This window comes from Vespa crabro, chromosome 4 (assembly GCF_910589235.1).
Source record: "Vespa crabro chromosome 4, iyVesCrab1.2, whole genome shotgun sequence".
NCBI lineage: Eukaryota > Metazoa > Arthropoda > Insecta > Hymenoptera > Vespidae > Vespa > Vespa crabro.
Window position 1 is genome coordinate 9,736,937 of NC_060958.1, and position 15,271 is coordinate 9,752,207.

Here is a 15,271-nt window from a genome sequence, read left to right on the forward strand (position 1 = left end):
GAGAATAAAATTATTTGATTTAAGAATTTAGAAAGTAACGTCGGTAGTAGGTCAATACTGTGGAAAAGCTTCGTTTACAACGCAAACGAAAAATCAACGGTAAGGAATTCTATTGGTTCTAATGAATAAGATTGACGAATCGTGTAACTCTGTTATTTAGAGATTATCCTTGAGTTTTTCACGATGAAACTATTCTTTCCTTTTTGGAGTTTACGAACTGTCATAGTTTTAGAAGGTTGTGTACGATTAATAAGATTTTTATTGTTGTTTGTGACAAAAAATTAAATTAATAAAGTGTGATCGATAAGAATTAAATTGATAAAGTGTATATTACTATCTATTTAATCTTACAATTTGTTATCTTCTATACGTCTTTCTTATATGTCAAATACATTTTCTTTTTGTAGGAAAAGATGTCAAAAATATTTTGAAAGTTATGAATATTGCCATGAATCGTGTAAAAGTAAATGGTAATATTTTCTTTTTAAATAAATATTTTTTCTCCTCGTAAATAAATATTATTTGATAATATATATTTCGAAAATAATTAATATGTCATTTTCATTGATAATCCAGTTAGAAAGAAATGCCCCTTTATGGAGAAATGTTATCGAAAAAATCCAATACATTTTACAGAAATGTCACATCCTCATTGTAAGTATTCTTTTATGATTTTATATTACAAATATATTATAATAATTAAGATAAAATAAATAAAGTAACATTAATTTCTTTTCAGTCGAAAGATTGGTAATCGATCAATTGGACGATACATTAAATATACCTGATGTTCTTGATTTTGAATGTGATCGATCTCAATTATTGGATCAATTGAAGGTGATACAAATTGTAATGAGAAAAGAAAGGGACAAGGACATTGACAGTTTCTTAAAATTAAAGGAAGACTTACTTTCAACAGATGTTACAAAAAATTCTGCTACCTCAAAAAGTCCTAATAAAGTAAGTAATTTAGAAAGTCACAGATTAGATTCTGAAAGTCAGCAAAGCTCAAGCTCATCGGTATCTATAATGGATACTTATGTATCTTGTAAATTGAACAAAGACAGAGAAGAAATACGAAGAAAGGCAATAAAAAGAATGAAACAGCAAGGTTTCGAAGTATCTTTAGTGGAACCTGGAGAATTTGCTATTAAATATGCTCTTGCTGCTCCCTATTATATATTTTTTACAAGAATAGAGAAGTCATTATCGACTTATAATCAATCATTTTCTATAACCTTTCCTGAAATATTAGATAAAAGTCTTGGAGAAATAAAATCTAGTTTACAAATTACTTTCATGGTCGATGTTGGATGGCTTTGCTTGCAGTATTTATTAGCAGGACAGAAAGCCAATATAACAATTTTATATGGAGATAGAGTAGATAAGGAAAAATTAGGTGAGAATATTACTTTGATATCTGTTCCTCTACCAACACCGTATGGTTGTCATCATTCAAAGATGATGATATTGGAATACAGTGATGGCGGAATCAGAATTGTAGTGTCTACTGCAAATTTATATTCTGATGACTGGGAAAATAGAACTCAAGGGTATGTAAACATATCCTTCAATTATCTAGCATTCCTTTCTTCTCAAATAGTAAGCTTTAAAAATAAATCGAATTACTTTAATCTTAATTAGACTTTGGATCTCTCCTCATCTACCTTCATTATCGAAATCCGATAACACGACTAATGGAGAATCTAAGACAAATTTTAAAAGAGACTTTCTACAGTATTTGAAAACTTACAAACAATCAGCTTTAAACAAATGGATTGATATAGTAGAAAGAGCTGATTTTTCAGACGTTAACGTTTTCTTCATTGCCTCCGTACCTGGTAGTTATCGTCAAACCAATGTAGATACATGGGGGCATAGAAAGTTGGGTTATGTTCTTTCCACATATGCTAGTTTACCACAAAATGCATTGCATTGGCCAATAATTGCACAAAGTTCCAGTTTAGGAACCTTAGGACCGAGTTATCAAAATTGGTTATCAACAGTTATAGTGTCATCCATGTCGAAGACGAAAGAATCGAAAATTCTTCCGAACTTTCAATTTATCTTTCCTACTCAAAAAAATTATGAAGAAAGTTTTGACTGTCAGAATGCTTGTTGTTGTTTATGTTATAGAAGGCAAACTCATTCGAAACAAGAATGGATCCAAGATTATTTATAGTAAGTCAAAATTCATATATTCTTTTCATTCTTTTCCAAATAAATTTCATTAAATATATTTCATTAATAACATTTTTACAGTCAATGGAAAGCTTCGAAAACATTCAGAGACAAAGCAATGCCTCACATTAAATCTTACACGAGATTGTCTCCTGATTTAAAAAAAATGGCTTGGTTCGTCCTTACCAGTGCAAATTTGAGCAAAGCTGCATGGGGAACACAAACGAATTATATCGCGAGTTACGAAGCTGGTGTATTATTCCTTCCTACATTTATCGTAAGTATCAAAGACAAAAATCAAATAATATCAAATATTGTCTAAATCTGATTTAAATGATATATTTTTCTCGAAGACCGGAGAAACGACATTCCCTATAGAAAAGGAAAATGATGACTCGAATATTCAACCATTTCCCATTCCATACGACCTTCCATTAATTCCTTATGAGCCTGAGGATAATCCATTTGTGATGGACATTTTCAACGAATGAAATATTTTCTCAAAATGATTACATAGGTACGTTCGATCTACATTACAATAGACGATATGTGATCTTGTCATTGCTCCTTCCACTTCTATTTCCCCTTCCTTCTCCCACTCCGCTCCTTCTCCCACTTTACTATATTTAATACATCTTTTTTATAGTGTGTACTCAACGATATGTCTACAAATATGCTCAATGAATGATATGTCCACAAATATTTTTAAATAAAAATTTATTTCAACTTAAGTAAATTCGCATATTTCGTTATTATAATTTCCCAACCGACGCGGAAGTGGGGAAAAAAAAAGAATTAAAGAAATACAGAAATGGAAAATAAATTACTGAATAAATAGTCGTTCTCAGGTTCGTCACGTAAAGAGAAAATTTTGTAAAAGTGAATCGGCTCTTGCAAAATTTTTGGATTAGGTACATAAGACAACGACAACAACTTATTTTCTCAGTATCACTCGACTTCGTGAATTCGAGTCAGTTACCTCGATGGGCACGTGTTTTCCATAAAACATCAGCAAGAAAGCGCTTCCTGATGAGAGGCGGAGACATTATCCACCACTTCGAGGTAATATTGACTCGTTTGTGCATGCTTAGACTTCGAATAAGTTTTAACTAGTCATTCTTTCTCTTTCTCTCTTTCCGTCTCTCTCTCTCTCTCTATCTCTATCTATCTATCTTGCTGTGTTCACTCAAAGCAATTAAATGAAGTATTCGAATATTTTGCAATGAAAATTATTGATCGATCTGCCTATGGATATCTTAAGTAACCTTGAAGAACAAAGATCTCCAATTCCGCTCCATACACCTTTACATTAGGTATAGTATTTATATATATATATATATATATATATATATATATATATATATATATGTATACCTATATGTAGAAAATAAGGAAAGAGAGTTAAAGAAAAAAAAAAAGAAAGGAAAAAAAAAAGAAAGAAATACATAGCTACATAAACATTTCTGTGTACGTAAATGGCTTCGTCACAGCTCGTACGTTTCGTCCAAGGACATTGTCGAGTTATTACAGTACATTTCTCGTGGAAGAGCTAAACGCAAACAGTGACTATTTCTCCAAATAAATCTTCTCGATAATCAAAAAAAAATCCAGTCAAATAGATATCGATCGATTCTTTGTATTTACATATATCCCCCTTTTATCCTTTAACAGTTTATGCAAACATCGTTTCTAGCAAACATATTCTGTTTTATACATTCTTTTTTTTCTGTCACTTTCATTTTTATTTCTTTTTTTTTTTCTCTCCCCCATTTTATATGCTTAGTATCGCCTAATTAAAATTGACTATTTTTATATTCATCGATAAGATTGATACCATGTAATCTCATAAATAGATAAAGGATGTCTGTCTTATAGTACAATATGAACATAAACGAGATAACCTTGTTCATTCTCATTATGATCTTCGTTGCATTCTAATTTTTGGTATTCGTTGAATTTGAAAAAAAAAAAAAAAGAAAAAAGAAAAAGAAAAAAAGAAAAGAATAGAAGAAAAAAAGGTTGTAATGAAAGAACAATCTTAAATACGAAGAGAGAAAAAGTTCGTAAGAGTAGATACGTCTTCAATGAAGTTTCGTCGAAAAATAAAAAAAAAACTGGCCAGGGTTTCTGCGAAGTCTGGTTACTCCCACCGCTACGGTTAGTCCAATCCTCCCCCGTAAACGAGAATGTTCTAAGCGCAGATGCAAGAGCTCGGAAAGAAACGATCTGGTCGACACAATGACGACGACGACGACAACGACGACGACGACGACGACGACGACGACGACAACGATAACGACAATGACGGTGTGTTGAACACATCGAGCTAAAGGATTATCAGTTGTTGAGATGTCTTCGATACGAACGGGCTTCCTCTTAGGTCTTCGTACAGGTGTGTGTCTGTATGTATGTGTGTGTGTGTGTGCGTACGTGTGTACGTGTGTGTGTGTTAATGTGAATGTATATTTGTGTATTCATACATTCATTTCCATAATTGTTGTGTGTTGTCATCACATATCGTTGTCAATATTTTTATTGTTTAATAACAAATGCATCAGATGTAGATATGAATATACCCACGATGAATATTCATTCTTATGTCTCATTTTAAGCTTCCATTGATTTTTCATTATATTTACATCGAGCCTTTCGTTAAAAACATTAACGAAGATTAATTTTAGTGAAAACGCTTGAATTTAGGGTTGCCCCGCGTTCTGATACGTGCTTTGCTTGATAAATCTCGTTGAAAGTGAGCTCGCTCGTATCGAAAGTAGGTTCTATTCGAAATGCAAACTATCGCACAATGTAATTTCATTCATCGTAAAATGTTCATTCTCTCTCTTTCTCTCTTTTTTTTTTTAATAATTTACTTAATAAATAAATATCACGTAATCGTAAAAACAAGGAATTCTTCGTTGATATTCGTATACGTATAATATTTCTTTACATACGTATGTATGTACGTGTATGAAAAAAAAAAAAAAAAAAAAAAAGAAAATACAAACGGCAGACTATTACGCATTATTTTTATTGTATTGTTGTTGTTGTTATTGTCACGCAATTTAGCCACCCCTTTGTCACGATACAGAACATAATCAATAACTACTAAGTGTGGAATCGATGTACGTGATAAAAAAAAAAAAAAAAAACAAGTGTTAAACAACGATATAATTGTGTCTCAGCTGAATTAATTTGAAGAATTATATAAATAAAATAAATAATTATTATTTTCTTTTATATTAAAATCAAAAAGAACTTATTAACACGTTTTTCTTATTTATTAACTTTGGGGTGAAAGAAAAGTTATAATCGGAAAAGTCAATTGTTACGTATATAAACACATAATTATATATTTAATCACGTATATACTTAAATATGTTTGTGTATTATAAATATATGAATATCTGACCCTGAAGGAAATCATACGTGAAATATATTATCGGATCTTTAATGTGACTCATTTAGCATATGAAACGTAAAATAGCGAGAATGTTCTACAATTTATATTTGTAATACTCATTAATATTATCATGACCTTCATCCAGGACAATACTTTTGTTATATATATTTCTTTGTCCATTCGTTCACAGTAAGAGAACCCTCACTTGCAGAATCAAAATCTTCCGAGTGTGACGTAAAGAGGCTGAAAAAGAAAAATAATTAAAGAAATAAATACAGAGCTCTTCGTTATTCGATAACTCGATGACTAAGACGACAACTTTTCGAAGAATTACGAGGTATCCTTTAAAGGATATTATTGAGTAGAACTCTGTGAAAGGAAAATATTTTAAAAAGTGTCGTTTAACATGATAAAAAGAGGCCAGAACTTTTTATCAACGAAAAGTGAACCGTCTCGAGCACGAATCAATAACAACACGGCTTCCCGCCAGTTGAAAGCTTCCAAAGTCTGATCGAATTACAACACATTGACCATTATCGTCCCAGCAGGACGACAAGACCATCAACGAAAGGACGATAATTATTAGGATGATAACTTGTTGGGTCCTAGCCGGTATCCTCGGTGCCGTCATACTTCTTCATCTCCTCGTCGAGGTTCATTATTTCCTACGTATGTTCCTCACGGTTTTCCTTGCGAGATTCTGTAAAAAGAAAATTCATATACTTGATGAGGCATCGGTCTATGGTAAGTACTTGTGACGAAAAAATATTATTCTCTCTCTTTTCGTTTTTATGTCTTGCAAAAAAAAAAAAAAGAATATTTTACTGACAAGTCTATTTTTTTTTTGTTTTGTATCTATATTGAAAGAAGGATCGAATCGAAAATATTTATATTCTGATTATAGGCTATTATTAAAAGATAGGACATAAAACTTCAAGGAAACTTTTATAGAAAGTTTTCTTACTCTTTGATAGAAAACTTTTTCAGAATTTACAACGAACGAAGGTTTATTATATTATTATAATGAATTAAATTCTTTTGATAATCTATTTGATAAAAAATTTAATGAAAATTCTTGATTTACGTGTCATTAGACGATTAACAAAAGTTATTATGTTATATCAAAAATTACATTACAGTTATTTAAATCTTAAACCTAATTTTTTAAACGTCCGAATGAAAATGTATTAATTTTTAAGCTTCGATCGATCAGAAAGGGACAAGCAATGCAGCAAGCAAGCCAGGAGAATCCTTACGATTACTTGTGTCGGCCTTGCACATGTCTCGTGTAAACCTTGACCTATAGAGACAATCAGCTGTGATTGATAGAATACAAATAATCGAGAATATATCTCTATCGTTTATTAAAAAAAAAAAATAAATAAATAAATAATAAATAAATAAATAAATAAATAACGAAAAAGATTCATCATAGGATCATCTCTTTTTTTTTTTATTAGGTATTTGTACTACGACCGACGTAGACACTCTTCTCTATCACATGAACAATGCAAGATATTTGAGAGAATTGGACTTTGCTCGAGCTGATTTTTACGAGCGAACTGGTCTTTATCGTGAAATTTGTTCTCAAGGATCTGGTGTCGTTCAAGGAGCAGCAACGATACGTTATCGGCGATTTCTCAAACCTTTAACTATTTATAAGATAACTTCGAAGGTGAGCTTGAAAAAATTACCTTGAAGAAATGTTGTCTCATTTGTTAATTTCTTTAATGATTTAATCCTTAGGAATTCTCTTGAATTTTTTTCAAATAAAATTCACACCTCGGAATCTATGCATATTCTAGTTAACTTATTCTTTTCTATCTGTTTTTTCTCTTTATTTCGAAATACTTGTTTTATTTTTCTAAAAATATTTAAACGAATCTTAACTATCGCATTATCGATCGAACAAACAAGATATATGCATATATGCATGTAATTAAAAAACAAAAATATTCGTTTGAATAATCTTCGAATAATTTCATTTGAATTATTTACATTCTTTTGAAATGTATACAAAAAATAAAATTATAAAAATGGGAATCCATAAATAATTTCAGACTTTTGATATCGAAATTTAAAAATTAAAATATTTCTACAAAAAAGCATATATGCGCAATGGAATTCAAAGTAATGAAATTCTTAAAATAGAATATTGTAACAAGAATATGTAAAATAGTGTTAGCCATTAACGCGTCCTATATCGATCATGTTTATATTGTGTTTTACGCGAAAGTATTGGTTTATTATTTTTTATACAATTTTACTGTCATTGCAGATCATTTATTGGGACGAAAAAACGATTTTTATGGAACATCGTTTTGTTACGCCGAGTGATGGATTTATCCGAGCTATAGCTATCTGCAGGCAAAGACTTTTAGACTGCAGTGCAGAGACGGTTATGGGTACTCTCGTTGATCGAGGTGTTAAACAAAATGGTAACGTTGAGGCAGGTGTTACACAGGTAAAATCACAAATATCGTCATTACGATGTGATGTTCAAAAATATATAATTTATTTTATTATGACATCATGAATAATTGACATTGAACACTGATTGGCTTCTCGTTGAACGTATCATTCTAACATCTATTTTTTCACTAATATTAATTGCATGACTTGATTATACACCTTACATAATTAACAAGATAAGGCAATTAGGATGAAATATTTAGACATTTTTTTCTTTTCAAAATAAAAAAAGAAAAAATATCTTCCGTATTGTTTTTATTCTTATATAATCGCTAGATTTATGGACATTATATGCTTACTGAAACCCATTATATTAAGAGAATTTATTAATAAGAAATATTTTATCATTATTTTGCATATTAGTTTATTTACTTTAAAATTAATAGATTTATTAACATAAATTTATATGTATTCATACGATTACATCACTATATATATATATATATATATATATATATATATATTGATTTATGCAATTAAGTATAAAATTTAAAATCTTAAAAAATTTGAAAAATACTGTAAATCTAATGTTAGAAAAGATCAAGTCATTTAAAGTGTTTACACATAAAATCCATCATCTTGTGTAAAGTACATAAAAAAAATTCAAATATAAACATATTATTGATAATATCTCATACATATTATATTACTATGACTTATTAATAAATTGCAATTTATAAATAATTCATAACAAGTACAATAAATTTTGCAGATAACTCACGTGAGGCCAGAGATACCACCAGAAGTAGCAAGATGGTTAGAAAGTAATGAAATTTCCTCTGCGATTCTTCGACAATCAATTATACCTACAATGAATACTACAACAACAGCAACCACGACGACAATGACAACAACGACAACAACAACAACACCTTCGAATTGCTGACAAAACGAGAACGCGACGAATGGTGTCGCAGAAACGACGATCTACGTAACTACTACCGTCTAAATATATGATATGCGAGAACGTGAAAAGCACCGTGTTTATATGTATGTTCATTCAGGATAATATTTCCAAGTGCACCGATCATTCTTTGTTTGTTGATAATTTAAAGAAGATCTGAGATTCTTCCTTTATGTATATATATATCTTCCTATATATATATATATCTTCCTATATATATATATATATCTTCCTATATATATATATATATATATATATATATATATATATATATATATATATATTTCTCATACGATTTTTTATTCCACGTAAATGTATTATATACAATATCTACTTATGTATATGTATATGTAGAAAAAAATATAACAACGCGGTGCTTTTAAGATGACTGCTCAGGGCTATTATTTGATGACCGAGAACAAATATTTACACGTAGACATCTAACAATAAGATTTATTCTTATCGTCGCTTCAAGTTAAAAAAAAATGTAAAAAAAGAAAGATACGTTTCGCGATGTGAATTAGCAAGGGGGAAAAGAAAAAAAAAAAAGAAAAAAGAAAAGAAAAGACTAGTTCTATAAACAAAAAAATGAAGCACGATGCGAGAAATTGCGTGCAACTAATATAATATAATACATATGTATGTATATATATTGTATGTATGTGCTATATTTCTCTTAAAAACTTAAACTATAAAAATTATTAGATACTTTTACTCTGATTATATACAGGGTATATTAAATTTGATCTAATTACGCGAAATATTTCTGAGTGATTAAAGATTTTATCGATGAACAAAGAAATTATCGATGTTATCTTTTTTCTTTTTTCTTTTTTTTCTTTTTTTCTTTTTTTTTTTTATGAATCAATGCACTTTTATTATCAATTATGACTTATAGAAAGAAAAATTTAATGGTATAAATTTGTTGCTCTCTATTAATGAAATAATGTCTTACCAGGATATTATTTCGTATCATCGAAAATAACAGCTTAAATTACTTCAAACATCATATATATGTAGGTACATAACAATATATGATCTTATTTATGACGAGAAGAAAAAATTTTTACACAAAAATTTTACACATGCTCATTAATTTAAATCGAATTTATAAATTATTAAATATGGATTGATTATTATATGAATTAATTAGTCTTTCTCTTCTTTTTTCTTATTGAAATAAGAATTAATCTTTTCGCTCTAAACGGTGTATATATGTATATAATATTAAAATTTTATTTCACACTAAACACCAAATGTCATAAAAAATTGACAATTATGAAATAATATCATACTTTGGTCACGAAATCACAAGAAATTTTAATACTAAACAAGTTTTCATTTTTAAACGTTTTTATAATTTTTTTTTATCTTGTAATTCTAACAATATAATATTTCTAAGAGAAATGTAAAATAAAAATATAACGCGCGTATTGTTTTCAAAGAATAATCTTTTTTTCTGTGATAAAGTATATAATTAAACTTATAAAATATAAAAATCAAGCACCGTAAACTTTTCGTACACAAGCACCCAGAGCGAAAGAATTAAAGATCAATTTGCAAAACAATATTTATCCAAGATAACACACGAGTTTCTATAATGTAATTGAAATTTTTATTAATTGTTGATTAATTTCTCTTAACGATAAAAAAAAGTCTGAAAAAAACATTTTTTTTTAGTTTTCATTGAATCAGACGAGAATATCTTCGTTTCTTTTTTTTTTTTTTTTTTTTTTTTTTTTTATTACGTCACACTCAGAAGTCATAAAAATATTTCTAAATTATCATCTAATTATATCTATAGAATGAATGAATTTCTATATTAGCACAATCGACGACAAATTGAAATTTATAGTTCGTTTAAATAAATAAAGAAAGAAAGTAATATAAAATCAAAAAAAGGAAAAAAAAACAAAAAACAAAAAAATAATAGCGAGTAGCAAAATACGCTTTGTTATTATATATCTAGATTGTTCTGTAATAAAATTATTACTACGTTGTGAATATGTTCTCGATGTTATTGTCGTCCAAAAAATATTAGAAAATAAAGAATTTACAGAAATCAATATTGATTCTTAGAAATTTTGCTTTTTTTTTTTTCGTTTTGAATGTATTTAATTATTTATAAATTATCGACATACGTCTATTCGTATTGAATATTTATCCTTGCCTTTTCTAATGCACATAATAAACATATAATAAACATATTCATAAACATATAATAAAAATGACATATACATTTCAAAAACAATAATACACGCAAAAGTATTTTACATTTTCTTTCTCTCTCTCTCTCTCTCTATCTCTCTTTTATATTATTTTTAGATATTTTTATAATATCTACATATAAACGATGATTAGTTTTAACTTTCTTAATATTTTTATTTCTGTAGACTGATCTTTATCGTTGGAGAAAAAAAAATACTATTGAACGATAAGAAATTTATTTTGAATGTATATTATGTGCATAAACGAATAAATTCAATGAAAGGTTAATACATTGAGTGCCACGTCAGTCACCGATAATTGACACTGAAACTTTCCATTCAGGTTACTGGTGATTGACAATGTAAAATATGATATAAAACTAAAGAGTTTATATAGTTTTAAATGATTACTAAAAATTTCTTTAAAAGTTATATAATTTTTATGTATTACAAGATTATTTACATAACTGTATAAAATAAATTTCAATCAGTACACTTCGGCATAACTATACCGCTATACCGGCGCTTCTACATAGCGCGCATGGCCTGAAGGAAACGTTTTTAAGAAATTCCTTGTCATTCAACCTGTTACTTTACTGAATAAAATTATTGTCCAAAGCGATCAGTATTGTTTTGTCTTTATAAGCGTAGATATCACTTGCTCTCTTTCATTTCAATTTATGAAAAATTATTTATTTGAATAATACTTTTTTTTTTCACTTGGATATTTTAATAATAAAACAAAATGTGGGATATTTTTTTCTACGCGATCATTGCAATTATTTATTTCATTGACATAAATTATTTCTTGCGAGTAATATTTGTTTTCGTTTGGACTAAATTCATGCAAAAAAAGACAAAACCTATGAACGAAACTACGATATATGGTAAGTATTTTTTAAAAATTAATATATTTTGAAAATTTCATTTCTTATTCAATTTCAATTGTACCTAATACCGATAATATTATTTTACCATCGTTAAATTTCATCTTTGGATTATTATTTATCACATAGAAGCATGAAATAACAGGTTTTTATAATAACTATTTCAAATTTTACATTATTTTAAAAAATAATTTGTTTTCCTTGTATAACGTAATTTAAAAAAAAAAAAAAAAAAAAAAAAACGGAAGCTTAAATCACTATTTATTTAACTAAAGATACTATTTAATAAATTACTATTAAATTTATTTATTATATTACTATTCATTTATTTAAACAATGTCGAGTAGTAAAATATAAAAAATCGATCCGATACAATGATTGTAAGAATCGATAAGATCCGTTCAAATGAACGATTATTACGACACATATTTTTTTATTAACATTTTTATATCCCTTTTTCAATCATTTTCAATCATTAACTTACCATGTAGATACTTAAGATCGATTTGATTAATACATAACAAAATAATATTATTCAATTTATTTTTCAGGTATATGTTTTACTCAAGATTTAGATCTTGTATTATCACATATGAATAATGCAAGATATCTACGTGAAATAGATTTTGCTCGTTTTCATTATTTTATTCAAACCGAAATGTTTTATTTGATGGGAAAAATGGGTGCCACTGTAGTCCTTGGTGCTTCATCTACAAGATATCGACGGCCAATTCCTTTCCTTATGACGTACAAAATTATGACTAAGGTAAAATCAAAGGTCTCAAAAAGTTCGAAAGATGACGGTAAAATCAATGTTAAATTCTCGTGATAAAATGACACTCTTCTATTGCAGTTAATTTATTGGGACGAAAAAAGTTTATATTTCGAGCACAAGTTCATCAATCTTCGAAATAATTTCATTCACACGACCATTTTCAGCAAGCAAACGACGATCGGCTTGAAAATATCTTTGACCGAGTTCTTGAAAAAATTTGAACCTGAAATTCGTTTACCTGAAATAAACGAAGATCTCAGATTATGGTTAGAATCAATGGAATATAACTCTCAAAAACTCAAAAAGAAGGATTAAAAAAAAAAAAATTGTTTTTTTCCTGTTTTTATCTTTTTCTCACATGTTTTTTACGTTATATGTGAGTGCTGTTTTAATTATTTTATATTAATCTGTTTTTAATTAAAAATTTTTCCTTCATATCTCTCAAGTGTTTTAGATCAATAGGTATCCTTTGTTATGTTAATATTTCTAATGTTATTACAAAAATGTGTCTTATGTTTATAGCATAAAATAAAATAAAAAAAAAAATTATGTTTACAGATAAAATCTGCATTTTCATTTTGATCTTTATACTTACGATATACAAAATATAAAAAATCGAATAATAGTGAGGAAAAGTAGAGGTTATATTAAGTTAGAGAGAGATCATTTTTGCCATATTGAGAAAAAATATGAAAAAAATCGGATTTTAGTGAATTACTAGTTCATTATTAATGAAAAAGCAACTTAACGGTGATTCAGCATAAAACTGTAATTTATGAAAATGATTGTAAATAAGAAAAATTATTTCTACAGTAATGAATAATATATGATAATTTTTATAAAGTTATTGTTCAATGTACTTTTTTATAACATTGTTCTTGATGTGATCACATTATAATAAATTTGAAGAGAAAAAATATCAATAGAAAAGAAATTATGTTATTCTTTTTTATCATATATAATATTAAGTTAATAAGTATTATTATTTATTACTGTATTATATTTTTGTCTCTTTCTATTACAAAATGAAATTAATATTTCTTTAGTTATTCTACATAAATAAAGCGATTACGCTAGTTTTGATTATGTTTTAATAATATATCAAGTACTCTAAATGTAAAATGTAAAATGCAAAAATTCAGGACAGAGTTGTGTAAATCTAAATTTTATAACAATATGCTTTTTTTATTTAATTTATAATACATAATGTGAAATAATATTTACTATAGAACAAGACAATGATAGAGCAAAATTTTTAAATTTAATAGATATTTAATATACTATTATAATTTTTTTTTCTAAATACAACATAAGCAGTGGAATGTTGTATATACATTTTCTATTCTTATGATTAAAACAAAAAGTATGATAATATTCAAGAAAGAAAGAATTGTCATATTGTACAATTAGTATATTTAATTAAGTTATACTTTCTTTTATTATATAAACAACATATAGTTTAATGTATATCTTCTGGATTGAACATGCCCTGCAAGGGGAATATTATTAATTAAAAATATCTATTTTAATATTTTATAATGAGACATTAGCAATCATACCTTAGCACGTCTTAGAATTGAATCTTTACTAGCATCATATGGATGATCCTTACTAGGAATTTCTAATACAGAAGGAATAGGCTGAGTATGACTGTCAATAACATGTCTAATCATTTCAGCAACCTAAAATTTATTAAAGTTTACTAGAGATTAATTAATAGCAGTAACAGTTTATTGAAAGAAATGAAAATAAATTTTATATTACACTATTGTATTCTTCGTTTCACGTTATAAAATTTTAATAAATTTACTCACATTTTGATTTATAAGAATAATGTCAATGTCATCTCTTTTAATAAAACGCTTAAATGTATCCTCTATTTCACTCTCTGGTGTATCTGTAAAATATATTACTTTTCACAGTACATATGTAACTATCTATCCAATACGAGTAATTAATTTGTTGCATATAATAATAAAAACAAAAGTTGTAATTATAAAAATAAAACAATACTTTTATCAACAACCATAAAATTAGGTTGACGATGTTTATTAATTTCTCCAACACCTCCAAGTAGGAATCCTACACATGTATCCTGAGAAAAGAAGAATATATGGTAAACTTAAATATTTTTTGAGAAGTATTAAAAATTCTATTAAATAACATTACATTGTAAATAAAACTTAAATCTTTATAAATTAAGTTTACCTCATCTCCTATTACCGCAAGAAGTTTACCCTTTCCAGCTGAATGAAGTGTCATTATTGTAAAAATAAGTTACAAGATATTTTGGAGAAAGAAGAATAAATAAAGTCGATGTAAATTTTCACGTTCAGTCAGCTGACAGTATCACACCTATTTCGATTAGGTATAAATCACGTGCAAAAACTCGTCCAATGAAATCGATTGTTTGTATTAAAGTCGGGACACAAGTGCAATCGAATG

The 15,271-nt window shown here is 27.5% G+C and overlaps 4 protein-coding genes across 5 annotated transcripts; 3 read left to right on the forward strand and 1 right to left on the reverse strand.

The window, feature by feature from the left end:
* The first annotated feature begins 179 nt into the window (after positions 1-179).
* LOC124423507 (probable tyrosyl-DNA phosphodiesterase) lies at positions 180-2,912 on the forward strand. Of its 2 annotated transcripts, none has more exons than XM_046961283.1 (7): positions 180-235; positions 408-470; positions 577-654; positions 740-1,553; positions 1,645-2,181; positions 2,263-2,458; positions 2,535-2,912. In XM_046961283.1, exons 1-7 carry the CDS (start codon positions 184-186, stop codon positions 2,670-2,672), a joined length of 1,878 nt encoding a protein of 625 aa, XP_046817239.1. In that variant the 5' UTR covers positions 180-183; the 3' UTR covers positions 2,673-2,912. The 2 variants fall into 2 exon arrangements, with proteins under 2 accessions (XP_046817239.1, XP_046817240.1); XM_046961284.1 differs by having other exon boundaries at positions 188-323.
* A 728-nt stretch (positions 2,913-3,640) lies between these two features.
* Positions 3,641-11,023, forward strand: LOC124423508 (protein THEM6-like). Its single transcript, XM_046961285.1, has 5 exons — positions 3,641-4,573; positions 5,772-6,325; positions 7,042-7,256; positions 7,860-8,045; positions 8,766-11,023. The coding sequence occupies exons 2-5, from the start codon at positions 6,169-6,171 to the stop codon at positions 8,937-8,939; spliced, it is 732 nt and encodes a 243-aa protein (XP_046817241.1). The 5' UTR covers positions 3,641-4,573; positions 5,772-6,168; the 3' UTR covers positions 8,940-11,023.
* A 377-nt stretch (positions 11,024-11,400) lies between these two features.
* Positions 11,401-13,390, forward strand: LOC124423303 (protein THEM6-like). Its single transcript, XM_046960886.1, has 3 exons — positions 11,401-12,051; positions 12,603-12,817; positions 12,905-13,390. The coding sequence occupies exons 1-3, from the start codon at positions 11,910-11,912 to the stop codon at positions 13,139-13,141; spliced, it is 594 nt and encodes a 197-aa protein (XP_046816842.1). The 5' UTR covers positions 11,401-11,909; the 3' UTR covers positions 13,142-13,390.
* Positions 13,391-14,222: 832 nt separating this feature from the next.
* LOC124423806 (V-type proton ATPase subunit F) lies at positions 14,223-15,198 on the reverse strand. The gene is made up of 5 exons (XM_046962013.1): positions 15,035-15,198; positions 14,840-14,921; positions 14,641-14,723; positions 14,386-14,508; positions 14,223-14,315 (listed from the first exon to the last, which is right to left on the reverse strand). The coding sequence occupies exons 1-5, from the start codon at positions 15,086-15,088 to the stop codon at positions 14,286-14,288; spliced, it is 372 nt and encodes a 123-aa protein (XP_046817969.1). The 5' UTR covers positions 15,089-15,198; the 3' UTR covers positions 14,223-14,285.
* Between the last annotated feature and the right edge of the window lie 73 nt (positions 15,199-15,271).

Excerpts from the sequence above, each read along its gene's own strand:
- LOC124423507 (XM_046961283.1), top strand. The coding sequence starts at position 184 with ATGAAACTATTCTTTCCTTTTTGGAGTTTACGAACTGTCATAGTTTTA. Across the intron at positions 236-407 it reads AACTGTCATAGTTTTAGAAG|GAAAAGATGTCAAAAATATT; the intron begins GTTGTGTACGAT and ends TTCTTTTTGTAG. Across the intron at positions 471-576 it reads GAATCGTGTAAAAGTAAATG|TTAGAAAGAAATGCCCCTTT; the intron begins GTAATATTTTCT and ends TTGATAATCCAG.
- LOC124423303 (XM_046960886.1), top strand. The coding sequence starts at position 11,910 with ATGTGGGATATTTTTTTCTACGCGATCATTGCAATTATTTATTTCATT. Across the intron at positions 12,052-12,602 it reads GAACGAAACTACGATATATG|GTATATGTTTTACTCAAGAT; the intron begins GTAAGTATTTTT and ends TTTATTTTTCAG. Across the intron at positions 12,818-12,904 it reads CGTACAAAATTATGACTAAG|TTAATTTATTGGGACGAAAA; the intron begins GTAAAATCAAAG and ends CTTCTATTGCAG.
- LOC124423508 (XM_046961285.1), top strand. The coding sequence starts at position 6,169 with ATGATAACTTGTTGGGTCCTAGCCGGTATCCTCGGTGCCGTCATACTT. Across the intron at positions 6,326-7,041 it reads TGATGAGGCATCGGTCTATG|GTATTTGTACTACGACCGAC; the intron begins GTAAGTACTTGT and ends TTTTTTTATTAG. Across the intron at positions 8,046-8,765 it reads TTGAGGCAGGTGTTACACAG|ATAACTCACGTGAGGCCAGA; the intron begins GTAAAATCACAA and ends TAAATTTTGCAG.
- LOC124423806 (XM_046962013.1), bottom strand. The coding sequence starts at position 15,088 with ATGACACTTCATTCAGCTGGAAAGGGTAAACTTCTTGCGGTAATAGGA. Across the intron at positions 14,724-14,839 it reads TTTTATGGTTGTTGATAAAA|ATACACCAGAGAGTGAAATA; the intron begins GTATTGTTTTAT and ends TATATTTTACAG. Across the intron at positions 14,316-14,385 it reads CAATTCTAAGACGTGCTAAG|GGCATGTTCAATCCAGAAGA; the intron begins GTATGATTGCTA and ends TTCCCCTTGCAG.